Source organism: Larimichthys crocea, chromosome XXIII (genome assembly GCF_000972845.2).
Source record: "Larimichthys crocea isolate SSNF chromosome XXIII, L_crocea_2.0, whole genome shotgun sequence".
NCBI classification, from domain to species: Eukaryota; Metazoa; Chordata; class Actinopteri; family Sciaenidae; genus Larimichthys; species Larimichthys crocea.
The window spans coordinates 10995204-11012749 of NC_040033.1; the positions used below are offsets into that span (position 1 = coordinate 10995204).

At 42.5% G+C, this 17546-nt stretch overlaps 1 protein-coding gene across 1 annotated transcript in view; it reads left to right on the forward strand.

Annotated features, from left to right (window-relative positions):
- prex2 (phosphatidylinositol-3,4,5-trisphosphate-dependent Rac exchange factor 2) overlaps window positions 1–17546 on the forward strand; it is an 85664-nt gene that overhangs the window by 36864 nt on the left and 31254 nt on the right. Inside the window, exons 14-25 of the mRNA XM_019273722.2 lie at window positions 1151–1226; window positions 2031–2103; window positions 3632–3774; window positions 4119–4211; window positions 5338–5486; window positions 5611–5696; window positions 7681–7817; window positions 9480–9597; window positions 10259–10443; window positions 12333–12494; window positions 14616–14838; window positions 14928–15135. Coding sequence (XP_019129267.1) covers window positions 1151–1226; window positions 2031–2103; window positions 3632–3774; window positions 4119–4211; window positions 5338–5486; window positions 5611–5696; window positions 7681–7817; window positions 9480–9597; window positions 10259–10443; window positions 12333–12494; window positions 14616–14838; window positions 14928–15135 — 1653 coding nt within the window. The remainder of the gene's footprint in view (window positions 1–1150; window positions 1227–2030; window positions 2104–3631; window positions 3775–4118; window positions 4212–5337; window positions 5487–5610; window positions 5697–7680; window positions 7818–9479; window positions 9598–10258; window positions 10444–12332; window positions 12495–14615; window positions 14839–14927; window positions 15136–17546) is intronic.

A 17546-nucleotide genomic window follows, 5' to 3' on the forward strand; every position in this document is an offset into this window, starting at 1 on the left:
ATTAAAGCTTGAACTTTCAGTACGCTCTGTGTAATATATTCCAAAGAATGCTTTGAAAATGCAACATTTGCCTACATCATCCTCTCCGAACAAAATGTCAAGGCAAACTTTCCTCTTTGGACAGCAAGTTTAAAAACCACCTCTCTGACCTTTCCCTCTGTTACTCCTCACACTGCTGTTTCCTAATGCCGGACATATGGCTGCCCACTGAACCGCTTTTTCCCCCCCCCATCTTTCACTCTGACAGCCTCACTGTGTACCAGCCGCTCTATTCCCATCTCACCATGTCGAGGATCGCATTCAGGGGGAAAACAGAGTTCATTTTGCCTCTTCTGGTCCAAGTGGTTTATGCATGGCAAGGGCATGCATAATACCAACACTAGGGTCCTCATCAGAAACCATCACAGGCTGTCAAATACAATTATGCAGCAAAATTTTCCATTGTGGAGGAAACAGGGCAGCATTCGGCCTCTCACGCTTCACATTATGAAGAGCTTTAGACAGCTGAGATTGGACTTTAACTTGGCACACATGTCATGTTTGACTTGTCTGAACTGTGTGTGTGTGTGTGTGTGTGTGTGGTTGTGTGTGTGTCTGAGTGAGTGTTTGCATGTGGTGGAAATGGTGAAGTGGTGTAAGTCACGGTGGTTCTGGACTTTCCCGCCCTACAGCTAGGCCCCTGTGCGTCCCCGGAGAGGCCCCTGTGTTCATGGGAAAGTCACAGCTCGATTTCAGACAGCATTCTCTGGGTCTGTGCGGCTGTGTGGGTAACACTGAGAACAGCAACACCAAACTGACATGGGGCACCCCAGTGCCAAACGCTGCAGGGGCCGTTACCAGCCATGCTCGGAGGAATGCTGTTTTGTTGTCACCAGCTGTCAGAAACTCACTTAGATTTATGACGCAACTGCCAGAGCTTGAAAAGTGACCACGCCTTGCTGACAGTGGGAATTATTAGTCCTCTTTTTAGGCATTATGTTTAAATGGACCAAGCATTTACTGCTCTGCATGTTAACCATCTGGGTTTAATACAGTTAAACTGAATGACGGAGTTTAATAGTAACATGGCATAGTTCATGTCCAAGTTTAAAGGTATATTTTTGTTTTTCTACTCCTTCTCATGAAGTTTTGTTCCCTTTTGCCCATCCAGGGATAAAGACTACCATTTGCGGACCTACAAATCAGTGGTGATGGCCAACAAGCTGATAGATTGGCTTATTGCACAGGTAAGGCCAAAAACTGCTTGATCTGCAGTAATGGTTGAGCAATATTATCATATATACATATATATTCTTTCAGAGGAATCTCATGATATGATTATATAGTCCTATTGTTTTTCTGCAGTAATGCATAACTTAAAACACATCAGTTCGATTGTTATCCGTGTCGTTTTTTGCGGGTCACTTCAAATGTGCAACAGAGGAAAAGAAACTGATACAACAAAGTGTTTCTTGCCATCAGACTTCAGACTCTCAGCGGAGCCAAATAGGAAACGAAGAAAGAAAAGCAGAATTGATTTGACAGCTGAGCTTTATTGACTTTGACAGGAAGCTTTGAGGTTGACAGATTGATAGTCCTGTTCAGGATGACAACAAAGAAATGAAATGTATATGGCGACCACCACAGAATCAATGGCAGACATCACATGTTAGTGTGTGCATATAATTGCGTTTGTGTGGTAGTCTATATGAATTTGACCCCAGCCGGCGAGTAGCTCCCACTGAGACTTCAAGAGCTGTCACACTATGTTGTCTAGACGTGATTTTGGCAGTGTTTAAGATGGAGCGTGGAGTGGCTCTCCTGGCCTCGGGGCATTTGGATGCTGTAACAAAGGAAGGGGGAGTATGAGTGTGACATTTCCCTAAACACACAATGTCCTTTGTTCTGTCTCTCTTTTTGCTTCATTTTGTCTCATTCTCTTTTGCCTTTCCCCCCCTTGACTCATTTACTCTGTCCCCTTTTTGCTTAAAATCTGTCTCATTTTTCCACTGTATCCTTCCTCTTTCTCTTTCTGTTTTCTTCTGGTGCAGGGAGACTGCAGAACCAGAGAGGAAGCGTTGATCTTGGGGGTGGAGCTGTGCGACAATGGCTTCATGCATCACGGTACGGCACTTTTCACTGCTGAGGGGTTTCAACAGAGCAAAAGAAAAAGAAACTGTGATCCCGCTGATCACAAACCGTGGAATCCTCACCATCATTGACCAAATGAGAGTTGAATGTTTTGAAGAAACCGCACAGAGGACGCCTGGCATTTAGCATCCTGTTTTAGAACACAACCACTCTTGTTCTCTTTCCATTTCTACTTATAATCCCTTTGACACACTGCAGAAATAGAATATTTTTTCCAATCCAGCAAATGAATTTGTATGTGTGCATATGTCTGGTTAGGGCTCTGATTGCATTCAAGCATACTATCATTAACTCCATGCGTACTTGTGTGCATATGACTTCAGTAACCAAGCACAGGATATATGCATGGTTTGCTTTAGCTGTGAGAACTTGGCATGTAACACATGGATGTTTGTCAGCTTAAGTGCAGAACTTGTCAGTAGCCATGGTTACAGTTTGTTTATCTGAGTCAGGCTTGTTTTTAACTCTGCACTTCCCACGTGCCAAAGTCCACATCATACACACTGCTGTATGAGTCATAGTGTGTCTCCTCGTACCTCTGATGTAACTGCTCTGAACTACCCACAGTTCAGGCCTCACACTACAAATTACCGTCACATCTATAAAGCATAGCAGTCTCAGTCATCAAACTTCCTACTTCCTGTCACTTCAACAGTCTTCAGGGTAATTTTTACCATTCGTGCCAGTAAGTTTTTTGGCCCGACGATGTAGCTATTAAAACTACTGGCGCTGTATCGGATCTTGAGGGGAATGAAGTGAGGGAAGAAGGTAACTCTTGTTTTTCCCCTCAGGGCTATTTCTTCATTTTAAAATTGAAGTTATGGTGAAGGCGTTATGTTGCCATGGAGACTGGGTTCATTCGAAAGTGATATTTTATGACAAATGCAGGGTCTCCCTTTCTCTCATGATGTGAATTAGTGCAATTTGGGATACATGGTCCATTTGGCATCTGACTAATAATGATTAAACCTCTGAGCTTAATGCAAAATGTTTGATTGAATGAGAACCTGCTTTAACTTAATATGGTTGTGCTTATTTTTTCTGTATTATTGAAATATGAATGCATTTTCTACATTTCGAAGCGTCCATTGGTTTCCATTCATTTCTCTACAATTCGTCAAGTCTTCATAAGTGTTTGTCAAAGGTACAGAGCAGTTTTGAGGTAATGCAGTGCATGTTCTTCAAATCCAACAGCTGTCAGAAATGCATTAGCATGAGAAAGTTGATGTTACTTTGTCAAAAATGACAAAAATGATTGATTACACAATTTGAGCAAGAGCCTGTTCACTGATTTTCACACGATTTAAATGGAAACAAACTAAAAAAAAACTAAAACAAAGATGTTTGTAATTACACATGGTCTGCAGTCAAGGAGCTAAAACTTTTCAAACGCCGTTTTGAAGTTTAGTCTATTTGCCAGTAATATGACTAGTCAGCAAGTTTTCATTTGTTTGTTTATCTGATATTCGTTCATGTTTGACTTTGTTGTTACTTTCTTCAGTGCTGGAAAAGAGTGAATTCAAGGACGAGCCCTTGTTGTTTCGTTTCTTTGCTGACGAGGAGATGGAGGGCTCCAACACCAAACACAAACCCATGAAGCATGACCTGAAAATAGTCGAGAATGTCATCTCCAAGTCTCTTCTGGTGAGCGCTCTCTAACAGTACTCTTTGGTGGCTTATTGATTAGCTCTCAGTCTATCCAGTATGCTGTGACTTTGCTATAACTCACCCACAACTCAAAACAAACCAATGGCACAGTAAGTCATTAGGAAGCCCACAGCTGTGAGGAGGAAAAGTCATAACACTGCAAAAGTCCATTTTATACTTCAGTAAGCATTCTTTTCAGAGGAGTGAGCAAATACGAACATGGCCGCTATCAGCCTGTACCAGTATCTGCTTCTGGTGTGTGTATTTGCGCTCTGTAAAAATGTCTTGGTCTGCTGGCTTGGGATTTTGCTGATGGGAGACGTGTCGTTTTTTCCCCCCAGATAAGACCCAGTGATGGAGGTTACGGCTTTACCCTGGAAGAGAGGAACAGAGTCCCCATCATCAAATCTGTAGAGAAGGGTTCCCCAGCTGAGGTGTGAATGCACACACACACACATACACACACACACACACACACACACACACACACACACACACACACACACACACATACCCACACACACACACACACACACACACACACACACTTTTACTCCACACATGTACTTTTCCTTAACACAATGGATACAAAGAGGACAGAGTACATGTTTATATAACATTACATAGTACAGCACAACTAATGTGAAGGCTTTTTAGGCTTAAATCCAGGTGGTTGCAATTTAAGTCAATTTCACAAATTTGCGTTCCCCGAAGTTGAATTGTATGTGGAAAGCAATGTACAAATTCCTTTTCCCGTCTCTGCAAATCCACTGAGTGCAACCATTTTATTTAATTAATTGGTTTCCAAAAAGGTTTTACCTTCAGTATCGTACAGTGGAGAGTAAATCCATGTAATCCCTGCTATAGCGAAAGTAGCACCCAAGATCCAAGGGTGTTTTAGCTTTACGGTTTTCAGACTGCGGTTCAGTGTATCCTCTTTTTCTGTATTTAATTTTCTTCTTCTCCAAAGCTGTGATGCCTTTATAGCAGAAGCCTTTTTTGTTAAAATGTGGTTGGATCATCAGTCATAAAAAATCTAAATCTCTAAACTGTTTGCTCCTAAACTAAACCTGCTTCATGGTGATGGACACTGATGCTAACATTAGAAGCATTTTCATGAAGTAGAGCACATTAAAGGGCGCCATATTTTCTGAGGTCTCCTTTGGTGTTTAGCTTTGATCTGCTAGATGGAAATGGGACAGAGGAGTCTGAAGGCAAATATGATCAATCTAAGCGCACGACCCGTAATTCCCTCCAGCCTTGAAGTAGCACTGAATGTGCCTGGAAGGTCTGGATTGCATATTGCATTTTGTGTGTTTGCTTTTAAATATTCAGTCTGAGACAATGAAATCCACAACAGGATCCAGCTGTACACTCATAGATAAAAGCTATGCCATATTGTCTGGGAGTGTGTACACTTTTCTTTGTGATATATAGAAATCCTTTGGGAATATTGCTATACCAGAAAAATTGACTTCTGATATTAAAACAAGATGCTTGCCTCTGTACTTTTCTATCACCTATTCTTTTCTCTTCTTTTCTATTGTATTCTGCTGTAAGATGGCTGGCCTGGAGGTGGGGAAGAAGTTGTTTGCCATAAATGGAGACCTGGTGTTCCTCAGGCCTTTCTCTGAAGTGGAAGTCCTCCTCAGGCAGTGTTTCAACAACAAGGGACCCATCAGGGTGCTTGTCAGCACCAAGCCAAGAGAGTACGTCTGATCCGCATATGCACATGCATTAATCTGTGCATGCTTTATGTGTACAGGATAACAAAGAGACATTGTCAAAGTCATGTTGTATCAACTTTCTTATTTTCCCTCCTCTTGTACCCAGGACGGTAAAGATTCCAGACTCTGCTGATGGATTGGGTTTCCAGATTCGTGGTTTCGGTCCATCTGTGGTCCATGCTGTTGGGAGAGGTAAGAGATCGCCACCTCCACCACTTGAGCTGTCTGGCCTCATCAGAAAAGGGCCTCCCATCACCTTTTTGCTATTGTGGCACAGCTGGCAAGCAGCTGCCACAGCAATCTTTTGGGGAGTGCGTGACTTGGCCACAGGAGGCCAATTTTCCTCGCTCATGCTCTCCATGTGGCTCAGCTGGTTGGTTCATGGTGCTGCCAAAACGGAGAATTATCTGGTTATTAGTCTACTTCCCGCATTGCAATAATTCCCATTTACCTCTTCACATTTTCCTTCATGGTTCAGGTCCTCCGTCTGATGGAAAAGTGCTGATCATTTTTTTTTTTTCCAAAAGAGTGTCTCTTTTTCTCCAAACACAACATGTTTAGTAGCACTCCTCTCAGGTCTGGCACAAGATAGGATCCAATCCAAAAACAATCCATGCCCTTGTCTGGCCGTTCTCAGGGGAATTGAATCTTGTTTTTTTTCCTTAAGCAATCTAAGTGGGATAGCAGGGTATAAATGTGTGTGTGTGTGTGAGACTGTGACTATGACTGTGCTTGTGTGTCTGTGTGTGTGATGGCCTGATGATGTGGTTGCCTGGGAACCTGCTGTGTGTTCAAGTAGATGCTCTGATCCCCCTGAGACAAACCTGATGATGTAGGAGGTGTCTAATCCCTTGGATTGTCATAACGGCTGCTGTCCCCTGGTGTCTAAGGTCAACAGGAGCAGGTAATACCAATTAGAGACAGAGACAAGGAGATCATTAAAAATTAATTTCAAATTGCACTTCAGTGTATTGTCGTCGTTGATACTGGCATTGTTGTTGTCGGTTAGCTCTCGTTTCTGTGATGCTTTTCACGCTGCACTTCTTCAAGGTCACTCTTCAGATTTTTTTCTTTAAAAAAGTTTGTGGTAAATTTGACCAGGTCAGTTCTTCACATTGGTTGAAAGTGAAATATTTTCAACAACTGCAAGATGAAATTTTGTACAAACATTCAAGATCCCTAGAGGATAAACCTACTACTGTCTTCCAGTTTTCCTGTAAAGCAACAAGCAAGTTGAAATTTGGCCGATAGTTTGTTTTTTGACCAAATACTATCAACTTTTTTCTAATTAACAAATGTCAGTAGTGCTGACATGCTAAACTAAGTTGATGAAAACACTGATAATACCACTGAGCCGTGAACCTTTCCATTTTTATGCAACTAGAACATGTTGTTTCTCTTGTAAACATAAAACACCATGTTAATGATTTTTTTTTTCAAAAAGAGACACACCTAAGACAGCCTGTGTGAAACAAATATTAATAAATAAAAGCTGTGTTCAACCCGCAGGCAAAAATAGATACACACACACACACACACACACGCGCGCGAAGCAAACCAAGCTGAATAACATGAATGTTAGAGGGCTGTATCTTGTACCACACTTGTTTAATCCATATCCTGGCCTTGTCCGTAGTCTGCTTTTATTATTAGGTACAGTCGATCTGTCTAATTACTAAAACAGCAGAGGAACCTCAGCTTTATAATTTTATTCTTACAATACTTGGCAAAAGGAATCCAGTTTCTGTATATTGCAATTTGAGGTATGCCTAATGTGTGTTTAAGGAGCTATGAAAACAAATGGTAGGAATATTTAGTCTGCCATGCACTTCCTTCTGATAGCTGTAAACCTTGAAGTTCTCTTATGGTCTGAATCACATCCCTCAAAGAGGCCTCCGTCTACCCCAGATAAACAACTTCCCTCCTCTCTACGCACTCTCTCACACTCCTCCAGAGCTGCCAAAACAGGAAACTAAAGTTGCAAATTCAAAGACGAAAAAAAGGAATGTCGTTCAGCCTAATTTTGTGTACAGGATGTGGAATATGTCACAGTTATTTTTTGGGACGTGCCGGCGTTGTGTTTCATCCGGATTCCGCTTTCACCTGCATAATTATGCACAGTAGTTATTGCCCTTGACATCTCTCCTTTTCCTCTCTTGTGTCTGTCTCACCCCAGGCACTGTGGCAGCCATCGCCGGTCTCCACCCGGGCCAGTGCATCATCAAGGTGAATGGCATCAATGTGAGCAAGGAGAGCCATGCCAGTGTCATCGCTCATGTCACAGCATGCAGGAAGTACCGACGGCCTACACAGGTGAGGCGGGAGGAGAAGGAAACGGGGGGTAAACTGCAGGGTACATCCAACTGGACACTGCAGATTTTGGAAAGTTTTACTTCAGGGGGGAAAGAGTTTACCCAATATTTAGTTTATCACACATTCTGTGTGAATACTGTGAAGATATATTCCCCTGAGTTTATCCCCCTGCAATTATGTTTGATTTGGAGGTCACACATTCATTTCCCATGACCTACACTTGTTGAAGTTGATATAATTTGAAATGTATGTTAAGTGAACTGATAGTTACGCAATGAGACTAAAAGGAGGAGAAGTGTGGGAGATTATAAAAGAACAAAAGGCACAAAAAGAGGGAAACAAAGACTAGATGACCGTGAGAATGAAACACAGCAGAGAGACTTAGCTCCCGTTTACCTTCATCTCTCTCTCTCTCTCTCTCTCTCTCTCTCTGACTCCCTCTTTCCTTCTCTTGGGTCATTACGCAGAAATAATAGTAGTTTTGGCTCCTCCAGCGCTGACCCCTGGCTCACAGTGGTGGGCCTGCTCTGGGAGACTGGCAGGCTGCAGAGAGGTGGGAAAGGATCTGGGGGTGGCTGGGGCTCAGAGTTGGTGAGATCCCTGAAGGCAGGGTTGAGAAAGATGAAGGAAAATATGGTGAATAAGCCAGCCAGGGTTTTTTTTTCTTCTTCTTTTTTTTTTTACCCTGGGAGAGTGGTTGACAGCCGGTAGACTTGTGGTGGGCAGAGAAAGCAAGTTGAGTCCACCTGTTGAAGGTGGGAAAAACGTTTGAAAATAGAAACCTAAGGATGTGTGTATGGTGTGAGTTAGTGTAGTGTGTCACTATAATTGAGCCCCGTGGGGACTTCAGGCTTACTGAAGCACTTCAGGGTTCTAACACTACTGGAGATCTGGTTTACATCAAGTACGGACACAGAGGAACCACCCTCTCTCTCTTTCTCTGTCTCTTTCTGTGTGTGGTTGTACGCTAGAAGACCACAGACCAGTAGGCAGGCACAGCATGTAGCCTTGGCAGAAAACCCACTGTGGGCTTGGGTGTGGAGAGAACAGACACAGACAGATACACAGACTCACACACACACACACACACACACACACACACACACACACAGAGCTGTGTGGCACACTAGAGCGAGTTGATGAGATTGGCATGGGTTTGCTTTTGCGGTCTCACCAAGCACCGTATTCCCATATGTTTGTGATGGCTTTTCACTGTATGCTTTGCCAACCCAACTGTGACAGCGCACACCATATCTGAGCAGAATCAGCTAAACATGCTGTATCAGACCCAAACCTCAGCTCAAGTGTACACACACACACACAGACACACACACACAAAGACACACACATGAGTTCTGTGTACTCACAGTTTTATTTTTTCTCATTTTCCATGTGCGACTGAATGCCACCTGTTAACCACAGTTGTGACTCAGTTTAATTCCAACAAGTTTTAGAGTCCAAGTTTCCTCTAATTAGAAAAATCAAATTATTTGATGGAGACAAGCAAAACATTTATGAGTAACAGATTTTGTTAATTCTTGGTTCTTCTTAAAGTGATGTGGCTCTCTTGCCACTCTTGCCAAAAACTTTCTATTTCAATCGTTTTTCTAAGTTCTGTGCAAAAACATTCTCAATGAATTCTTTTATTGTAACCCCGTGCAGCAAGATACCATTAAGTGGGTGTACAACAACAGTGAGAGCGCCCAAGAGGACAACCAGAAAACAAACCAGAAGCCAACGCCTGAGGAGAACGGAGACGGCTTTGAGTGTAAAGTAGAAGGTGACCATACACACACACACACACATGCACACACACACACACACACAAGCACAAAAGCACAGGAAACTACAGGAGAATTACTCCTACGGGAAAATAAATTCCACTCAAGGTGTCTGTGGATGTAACACAGGCTTGTTCACGGGAACACAAGCCCTGTCGTGCTCTCCACTTAACAAGTCAGACGCAGCTCCAAGCAAGCTCATCTGGAGAGTGTTAGTCTGTGAAATAGTCGCCTCTTCAGGCTCATCAAGTGTTAATTTTCCCCCTACGATTTATGGATCCCAATGAGAAAGTAAAACAGGAGAGCTATTCCCCTTATAGCAAACAGCTCCGGAGCAGGATTTATTGCCATATTAAGTCTTCGAGTTAGCATAGGGCCGGTTAACTTAAAGCCCTTGGAATTGCTCATCATTTGGTAATTTGGTGGGAAGCCATGTGGAGAGGGTTTTTCTCTGAAATGAACTGCAGATTTGGTGGTCTGAGGCCTCCTACAGTGCAGAAAGTGCTATGATGAAAACACTTCTTGTGGTGAAGATCGTGAAACTTTGTGTTTATCACAAGAACATGATCAGAACATCATTTATGTGATCCGTGCACGTGTGCTGCCAGAAATCTGTTTTCACCACTGTCACTTTATACTTCTGTGTTTCTACGATCTCAGAGGTGATGGACAAATTCAACACTATAGCCATCATCGACGGGAAGAAGGACCACGTAAGTCTGACAGTAGACAACGTTCACCTGGAGTACGGAGTGATGTACGAGTATGACAGCACAGCTGGCATCAAGTGTCACGTGCTGGAAAAGATGGTCGAACCCAAGGGATTCTTCAGCCTCACCGCTAAGGTATTCTGTCTGTTCAGTTCAACAATGTGATCTGATAGCTGTGTAACGAGATGCTGACACATTACTCAATAACAATACATGTGTCAGGATTAATGACAGTATGTCCAGTTTAAGATTCTGGACATCTGAACTGGACTTTAGGCTGATTGGTTGGTTGAGCATCTGGTTAATGAGCCGTTTATTTTTATTAGGTAATTCAATAAATGTGCTTTTTTGGATTTCGCCTCCAGGCCAGGTTACCCACAAAACACCAGGTCCACTTTATGGTAGTTTGATTAATTGAAGCACAATATTTACACTTTTACCTATATTTGATATGCTGTCTTTTACAGTATAAGGGTTTGTGTTGAAATCTTGTTGTAATACCTTTATTATTTCAGTCGATATTATGCTTAAATTGAGCATATTCCTTACCACATTTGTGTTTGATCACATGCATCACTTGTACTTTATTAGAAATCATCATAAACCTGCAATGTGCATTTCACAAAAAGTGGGAGGACTAGGCCCTCATCTAAGGCCTCGATACAGCCCTACAGGAATGTCTCGTTCACTTAATGGCAATTACTTAGAATTTATGAAGCAAACATGTCGTTTAAGCTTTAGACTTTGTGCAGCAGTCTGTGGATAACATAGAGAGACAGGGGGAAAATTTTATTACCTTTTAGCAGATGAATAGCACTGTTGTTGGTATTCATCACCTCAGAGCTGAGCTATACTTGATGAGGGAGAATAATGAAGACATAAACAAACCATGAAAACGCTTCTGTCTTTCACCGAGTAGCAGTAGATGAACCTGACTGATCAGGACATTCATTTTTCTTTATATATGATTATTTATGTAGGTGAAATCTCAGTAGAATTTCGAATCAAGAACTTTGTAACGGCATCTCTCCTCAAAATGACGCACAAATCTCACAGCGTGTTTTTTTTTTTTCTTTTTCGATTTGAATACTTAGCCGGATACAGCCAACAGCTCCCCTGGTGCGTAGATTGAGTGTCTTGATGCTAGTTAAAACTGACAGCTTTATTTTAGTCATGTTAGTTCCCGGCTGTGTTAAGTGCATGCTTTTTACATCCCAGCGGCGATGTTCACAGAATGATCATTATTGATTTAGGATACACAGAGGAAAGAAGATTCACTCAGACTTGATGCACACATGCTGGTCTGGGAAATAAAACACAGTTTGCAGCATCTTTCTGCCAAATCTCATGATGAACAACATTACTCTTCTTCATTGTAAATTAGCAGAGATCACAAGTTGGGTTCATGTCTTAAACTGATCTAGATTTACAGCCCTGGTGTTCTAAAGTCTTTCAAAGCAACATCTTAAATGAAAGTCAGTGACATCAACACATATAAAACTAAAAAAAAAAAGTAGTTTCCAATTCCTCCAGAGTGAAAGTAAATTTAGTATTATTACAAACATCTGCCCTAGCAGTCCACTATGTCCTCTGAGATTTGTGTGATGTTGAATTTTAATACAGGTTTTTTTTTGTGCTCCAGTCTACTATTACATTTCCTCCCCTGCTTTTTCTCTCTCCTCCATCGGGCATCTCATTAAGGCGGCTCAGAGATTTGTGTCTCTCTTCCCCCCTCATATCTAATCTCTGATCTGGAGAGTCAGAGTCTACATACGTGCAGCATATGTAGACTCCATTTATCAATAGCGCATGGAAATTTTTAGATATCCAAGTTAAACCGCTCATGAAATGCTTTGGAGGAATCAGCCCCCAAGCCAAACGTTATTTTGTTTTCCGATGAGAAAGAGCTCGTTCATTCATTTACATCCCATTAGTTGTTTTGTTTTTTTTCCGAAAGAGATTTTTTAGAGGCATTTGCGTAGCAGTTAATCATCCCTGTCTTTGTTTGCCCTTTCTCTGACCAGATCCTGGAGGCGCTGGCGCGTAACGATGACACGCTGGTGCAGATGTGTGGCAGGTTAAGTTTCAGCTGTGATGTGATCCCGGAGGAGCTGCAGGTACGCTTCAGTGCCATGTGTGGCGAAAGGGTGGAGCACATTAATCGGCGTATCACCAACTACAGAAAGGTAACTATCCTGTGCTGCTGCTGTGACAAACAAAAAGGCACTTTTTTTCTTTGATACAGTATTTCTCTTCACTGTTAGCTGCATACGTATATGTTTTTACACACATTGAAACCATAATGGTCTTCTGCAATATTCTGTAGTTCGACAGTAATAGAAACAGGGTGCAGCCAGTGTAGAAACGCCACTTTTACATAGTTTTCGCTGTGGTTCCATGCTGTGGTTCTTGTCCTTAAAGAAAGAGTTGAAATCCTGCTGAACCACTTCCCCGTAGATGCACTGTGATAGAATTTCTATAACCTCCACTGAGGAAAACATAGTAAGATGTAAAAGACGTACTGTAGATGTCCTTGATGGATGCTGGTTGTCATCAACATGTCAGATGTATGAAACACACTCCAAACAAGTTGAACACAAGTGTCAGTATGTGAAGGCTGCTGTGCTAGAATGTAATCAGTTGACCTGAGACTGAGGCAGAAATATAAAGATATCTGTCAGTATCTTGCAAACTTGTCACTAAGTTTGTGAATATGTGTGCAACTCGTAGCATTATCTGGCGCTTTGTTTGTAACTAGGTTACAGCTGGTTGTCGACAGAGCCAAAGTATTTTCAGCACTTTTCATTCACATCTGTAAGCATGTGTCTATAGGCCAAACATCTCAATGCGTGCAAATGTGCGTGAGAAGGAATAAGCAAAAATATCTGACTCAACATTCGAGTGGGCCTTGGATTAATTACCAGTCACTTATAAATAGCCCTGCGTAGCCACAGCCAGGACTTTTGTTGTGTAAGATCCCCTCCTGCACTGGAGCATTCCTTCTCAGACCCCTAGAGAGAAAGGAGGGGGGGGGACCAAAGTGGAAGAATGAGAGAAGAAGCAAGATGTGAGAGAGAAGGAAGGATGAAAGAGGAAGGAACTGACATGAAGAGACAGGATAGATACAAGGATGAGGATGATGTTAACCCGAGGCGTGGAAATAAGAGTTCACAAACCTCTAGAGACAGAGATGTGGTGAGACTCTTTGGTCTCAAGAGAGGGGTCAGCTCATGGTCCATCTGGAGCACATCATCTCACTCGGAGCAGCAGCTTCATACTGCAGCTATCTGAGATAACGGAGAGGACATGTTTGGTTTAAGTTCCTTAGGTAACATATACATTATGTAGTGTTTATATTGCTTGACAGCCCAAGTTGCTAAAAACTGATCTGACGGCTCATGGCATCTACTGTGTAAAATCCAAGACAGGATGTGATGGAGGGTTCAAGGAAAGTGCAACCAAATGTTGCAAAAAAGAAAAAATGTGTTTGTGATATTCTGTATCAGCTCTATTGGATCCGAGCAGTCCTTCAGGCTCCCTGCGTATTTTGTTTTACATGGAGATGCTATCTCGTAGCACAGCAGGGATGGGTGGAGTTTGATGTCCTATACAAGTTTCATAGCATTAAACCACCAAGGAAGATATCCTCTCTCATTCAACAGCGTATGCTATCCATGTGCTGTTATCTGAAAGGATCTTTATTTTTTATTTTGTCAGTGGGAAGTGTGTTTGATATTGCTGTAATAAAAACAAAGCCACAGTTCCTTTGCAACAAATTCAAGACATGAACTCACATCCTGGAGGTTACAAATCAAATCTTGAACGGCAAAAACATCATTTCATCATGTAATCTAAACAAAATGATGATATGAGCTGCTATACATCAGCTTAATTTAATTCACATCAATAGAAATGATAAATGTGTGTTTGGGGTCTGGGGTTCTTCACATATGTGAGCAATGATGATGGTATGTGTCTGTGTTGGATCTTTGATTTGGTTGAGATATTTGAGCAGTCACATAAAATGTAGAAAGTGTACAGTAATGGGTGTTTAAACTTCTTCTGGTCATACATGTGAAGCAAGACAGTACATGCAGTTGACAGATATTGCTGTAGTGTGTTTCACATGGAGCCTTTTATTCTTGTGCCGGTCAGGTACAAAGACTTTTGAAGTCTGCCTGTTCTCTCATTTCAATTCCTATTCCGTACTTTTGATTACTATTGATTGTGAACCTACCTGCAATATCTTTCCCCATATTTCTCACAAATTATCACACCTCTCTCTCTCTCTCAACTTTCTTTTACAGTTTGCTCGGGTTCTGAAGAACAGAGCGTGGCCCACCTTTAAGCAGGCTAAAGCCAAGGTGTCCCCCCTCCACAGCAGTGACTTCTGCCCTACAAACTGTCATATCAACGTGATGGAGGTGTCCTACCCAAAGACCACCACCTCTCTGGGTAGTGCCTTTGGTGTGCAGCTGGACAACAGGAAGAACACGCTGGAGAAGGGAGGACGCAGCAGTGTTGATCAGGGTGAGTAAGAACGGGGAGCATGAAATCCTTATAATGCATCTGAATCTGCTGTGAAATCACAGACTTTTTACTGGTTTGTTTTGTCTCAGGTAAGCTAAACCCCATGGTTAATGTCCAGCATACTATCACCACTATGGCTGCACCATCGGGTCACAGCCTGGGCAGGACAGAGGGCCATGGCCTTCGTTTCCTGCTCAGAGAGGAAGACCTGCTCACCTTGGATGCGTACCAGAAACTCCTCTACAAACTCACAACAGTTGTCAAGGAGATGGAGACACATGGGGCCCATATTCATGAGTGAGTGGCTATATGTACATAGTTACAGTATATACAACATCTGTACCTGTACGGTCACATTAATGTTAAGGTTCAAAGTGGTCTAAATTGCAAACATAAACACCCACACAAGAAACACATGTTTGTTTGTCTCTCGTATGCACAGACCTCCTGCAAATCATTCCCATGTGAGACACGATGTTCTGTTTCATTAACTGGGATCGAGTTTGAGATTAATCTATTCCGACATATTACCCACAAATTGCAAAAACAAAGAGTGAAACCGATGTTTTTTTTTTGAAACACTTCAAATCCCTTTGTGTTCATGATAGAAAGAGATACCATCCTGTTGATTCTGTTTTTGATTTGATTGAAAATGTCCTTTGAAATCAGATTGCCTCATATAACAATCTGTAACTTTTAGCACAGCCTGGTCAGTGTGCTGCATCTGGCACTGGGCGGGCATACATTTTGGTTATTACTCTAGCACCTGTGTGAGTGTGTGTGTGTGTGTGCTGTGCTGTGCGTGAGAGCGAAACAGAAAAACAGATTTTATAAGTCAATTTGGTGGATTTTCTTTAGCGTATGTTTGCACAACTTGTGCACAGGTATGCTCAAGCTCCATTTCTGCTCAGGATTTTAAATCTGATATGGTATGTGTGTCTGTGTGTCTGTGTGTGTGTGTGTGTGTGTGTGTGTGTTGTTAGATCAGGGTTTCCTGGCTGGCCACTCTGTGTTCAGTGCGGTCGCTGGGTTCATTGTTTGGAGGCACACGAGTCTATGGAAAGGAAATGGGAAACACCGCTCCAGTTTGACCTCCCCCACCACCAAACAGGAAATACAATCTCAATGAAGTGGAGGGTGTGTCGTTAGGCCAGGTGCCCTCTGGAAATGCCATTCAGCAACAATGGACGACTGATATATGCATGCACAGTAGAAAAAAAACACACCAACACACACAGACCTGCTTGTATATTAATAAAACCTCTAAAATGATCAAAGTATCAGATGTCCCGTGCAGACGTTGATAATTATTGGTGGGAAGCTGACTGATTACAATATATGTGTGTGTTATGAATCTTTAGATGATCATCTGATTGATTTAGTCATTAGAAGTCTCCTCAGCGAAGGCAGCAGCCTTCGCAGAATGACATTAAAAGTCGGTAGATGGAATGGAGCTGTCACCTAACCGTGGTAATAATGAGTGAGTCCACAGCGGGGCTCTTAATGACTGCGTCTGGACAAATTTTGTCATGCTCCTGTCGGTGCCAATTAGTGTAGTCGTGTCCACATGCATTCGAATAGTCTGAGACACAGCTAGCGCCGGGATAATGACCTTTACCATCCGCTATCTGTTTAAACATGCAGACGTACACACACATGCACACTTTGCATGCGCTGTGTGGGTGGGTGTGTGTTCTGTTTCACAACAGCGGAACTAAAATGGGATGCGTTGGTAGTGGTTGCGGCCTGTGTGCATTACTCTGACCTCTGCGGGTGTGTTCAACCCTCCTGAGCTCTTCATTAGATTAGTTTGCATAATAACCTATTTGTTGACTGGCCTAGGGTCAACGTTACTTGTTTTGTGCACACACACCCCTTTCTCTGCTATCTCTGCTGGTTTTGTTGAGGTCTCTCAGCGTCCCTTTGTCCTGTCTCATTTCCTATATGTCTTGCTTTCTACACACCCCGTCAGCCCACATAGACACTGTCGTTCTCCACTCACCGCACTGGGTGTAACTAACTTTGACAGCACCACTCTATAGTGATATAATAATGAACTGAAGTAGCTATATTTATGACACACCCCCACCATTCCCAACCCAAAGTCAAGAGAGGAAGTCTACCGGTACATTCATCTGAGATTAGAAATATCCTCAAGTAATTTAGGAAAAGAAAACAACTGAATGTAGAGTGGAGTTACATAATTTCTTGGCTCGTCCTAGAGTAATCCATTTTGAGGCGGCGACCTGTGAACTTTTTGGCCTCTGGGCCACAGACGAGGGGTCACAGCTGTGTGTGGACGTGCCCCGTGGCGTGCTTCATATCAGGACCTCCTCCCTTCCTGGATCAAATACCCACCCTCCCCTACTCTCCTCCTCCATTTTCACATATTTTCCTTATTCTGCGCACATCATTAATAGCATCCTGACTGGCAGGGGTTTCACAGCTATAGGGCCCTCTGACTTATTTACCTCAGCATGGATTAACGCATGCAAATGTCCTATGGCAAAACCGCCTCATGTGGAGCTTTGTAATGCAAATACACTTATAGGTGCAATGGAGCGATTGATGTCTAATGATTTAATGTGTCGAAGTGCGCTAAAGAGCTTCCTGTGAGAGATTAAGAGATCTTTCTGATTGCTTGCGATAAGCAGCGGTGTACTTTGGCCTGCTCTCGTCTGTTTTCTCCCCCTCTTTTCTCTTTCTGT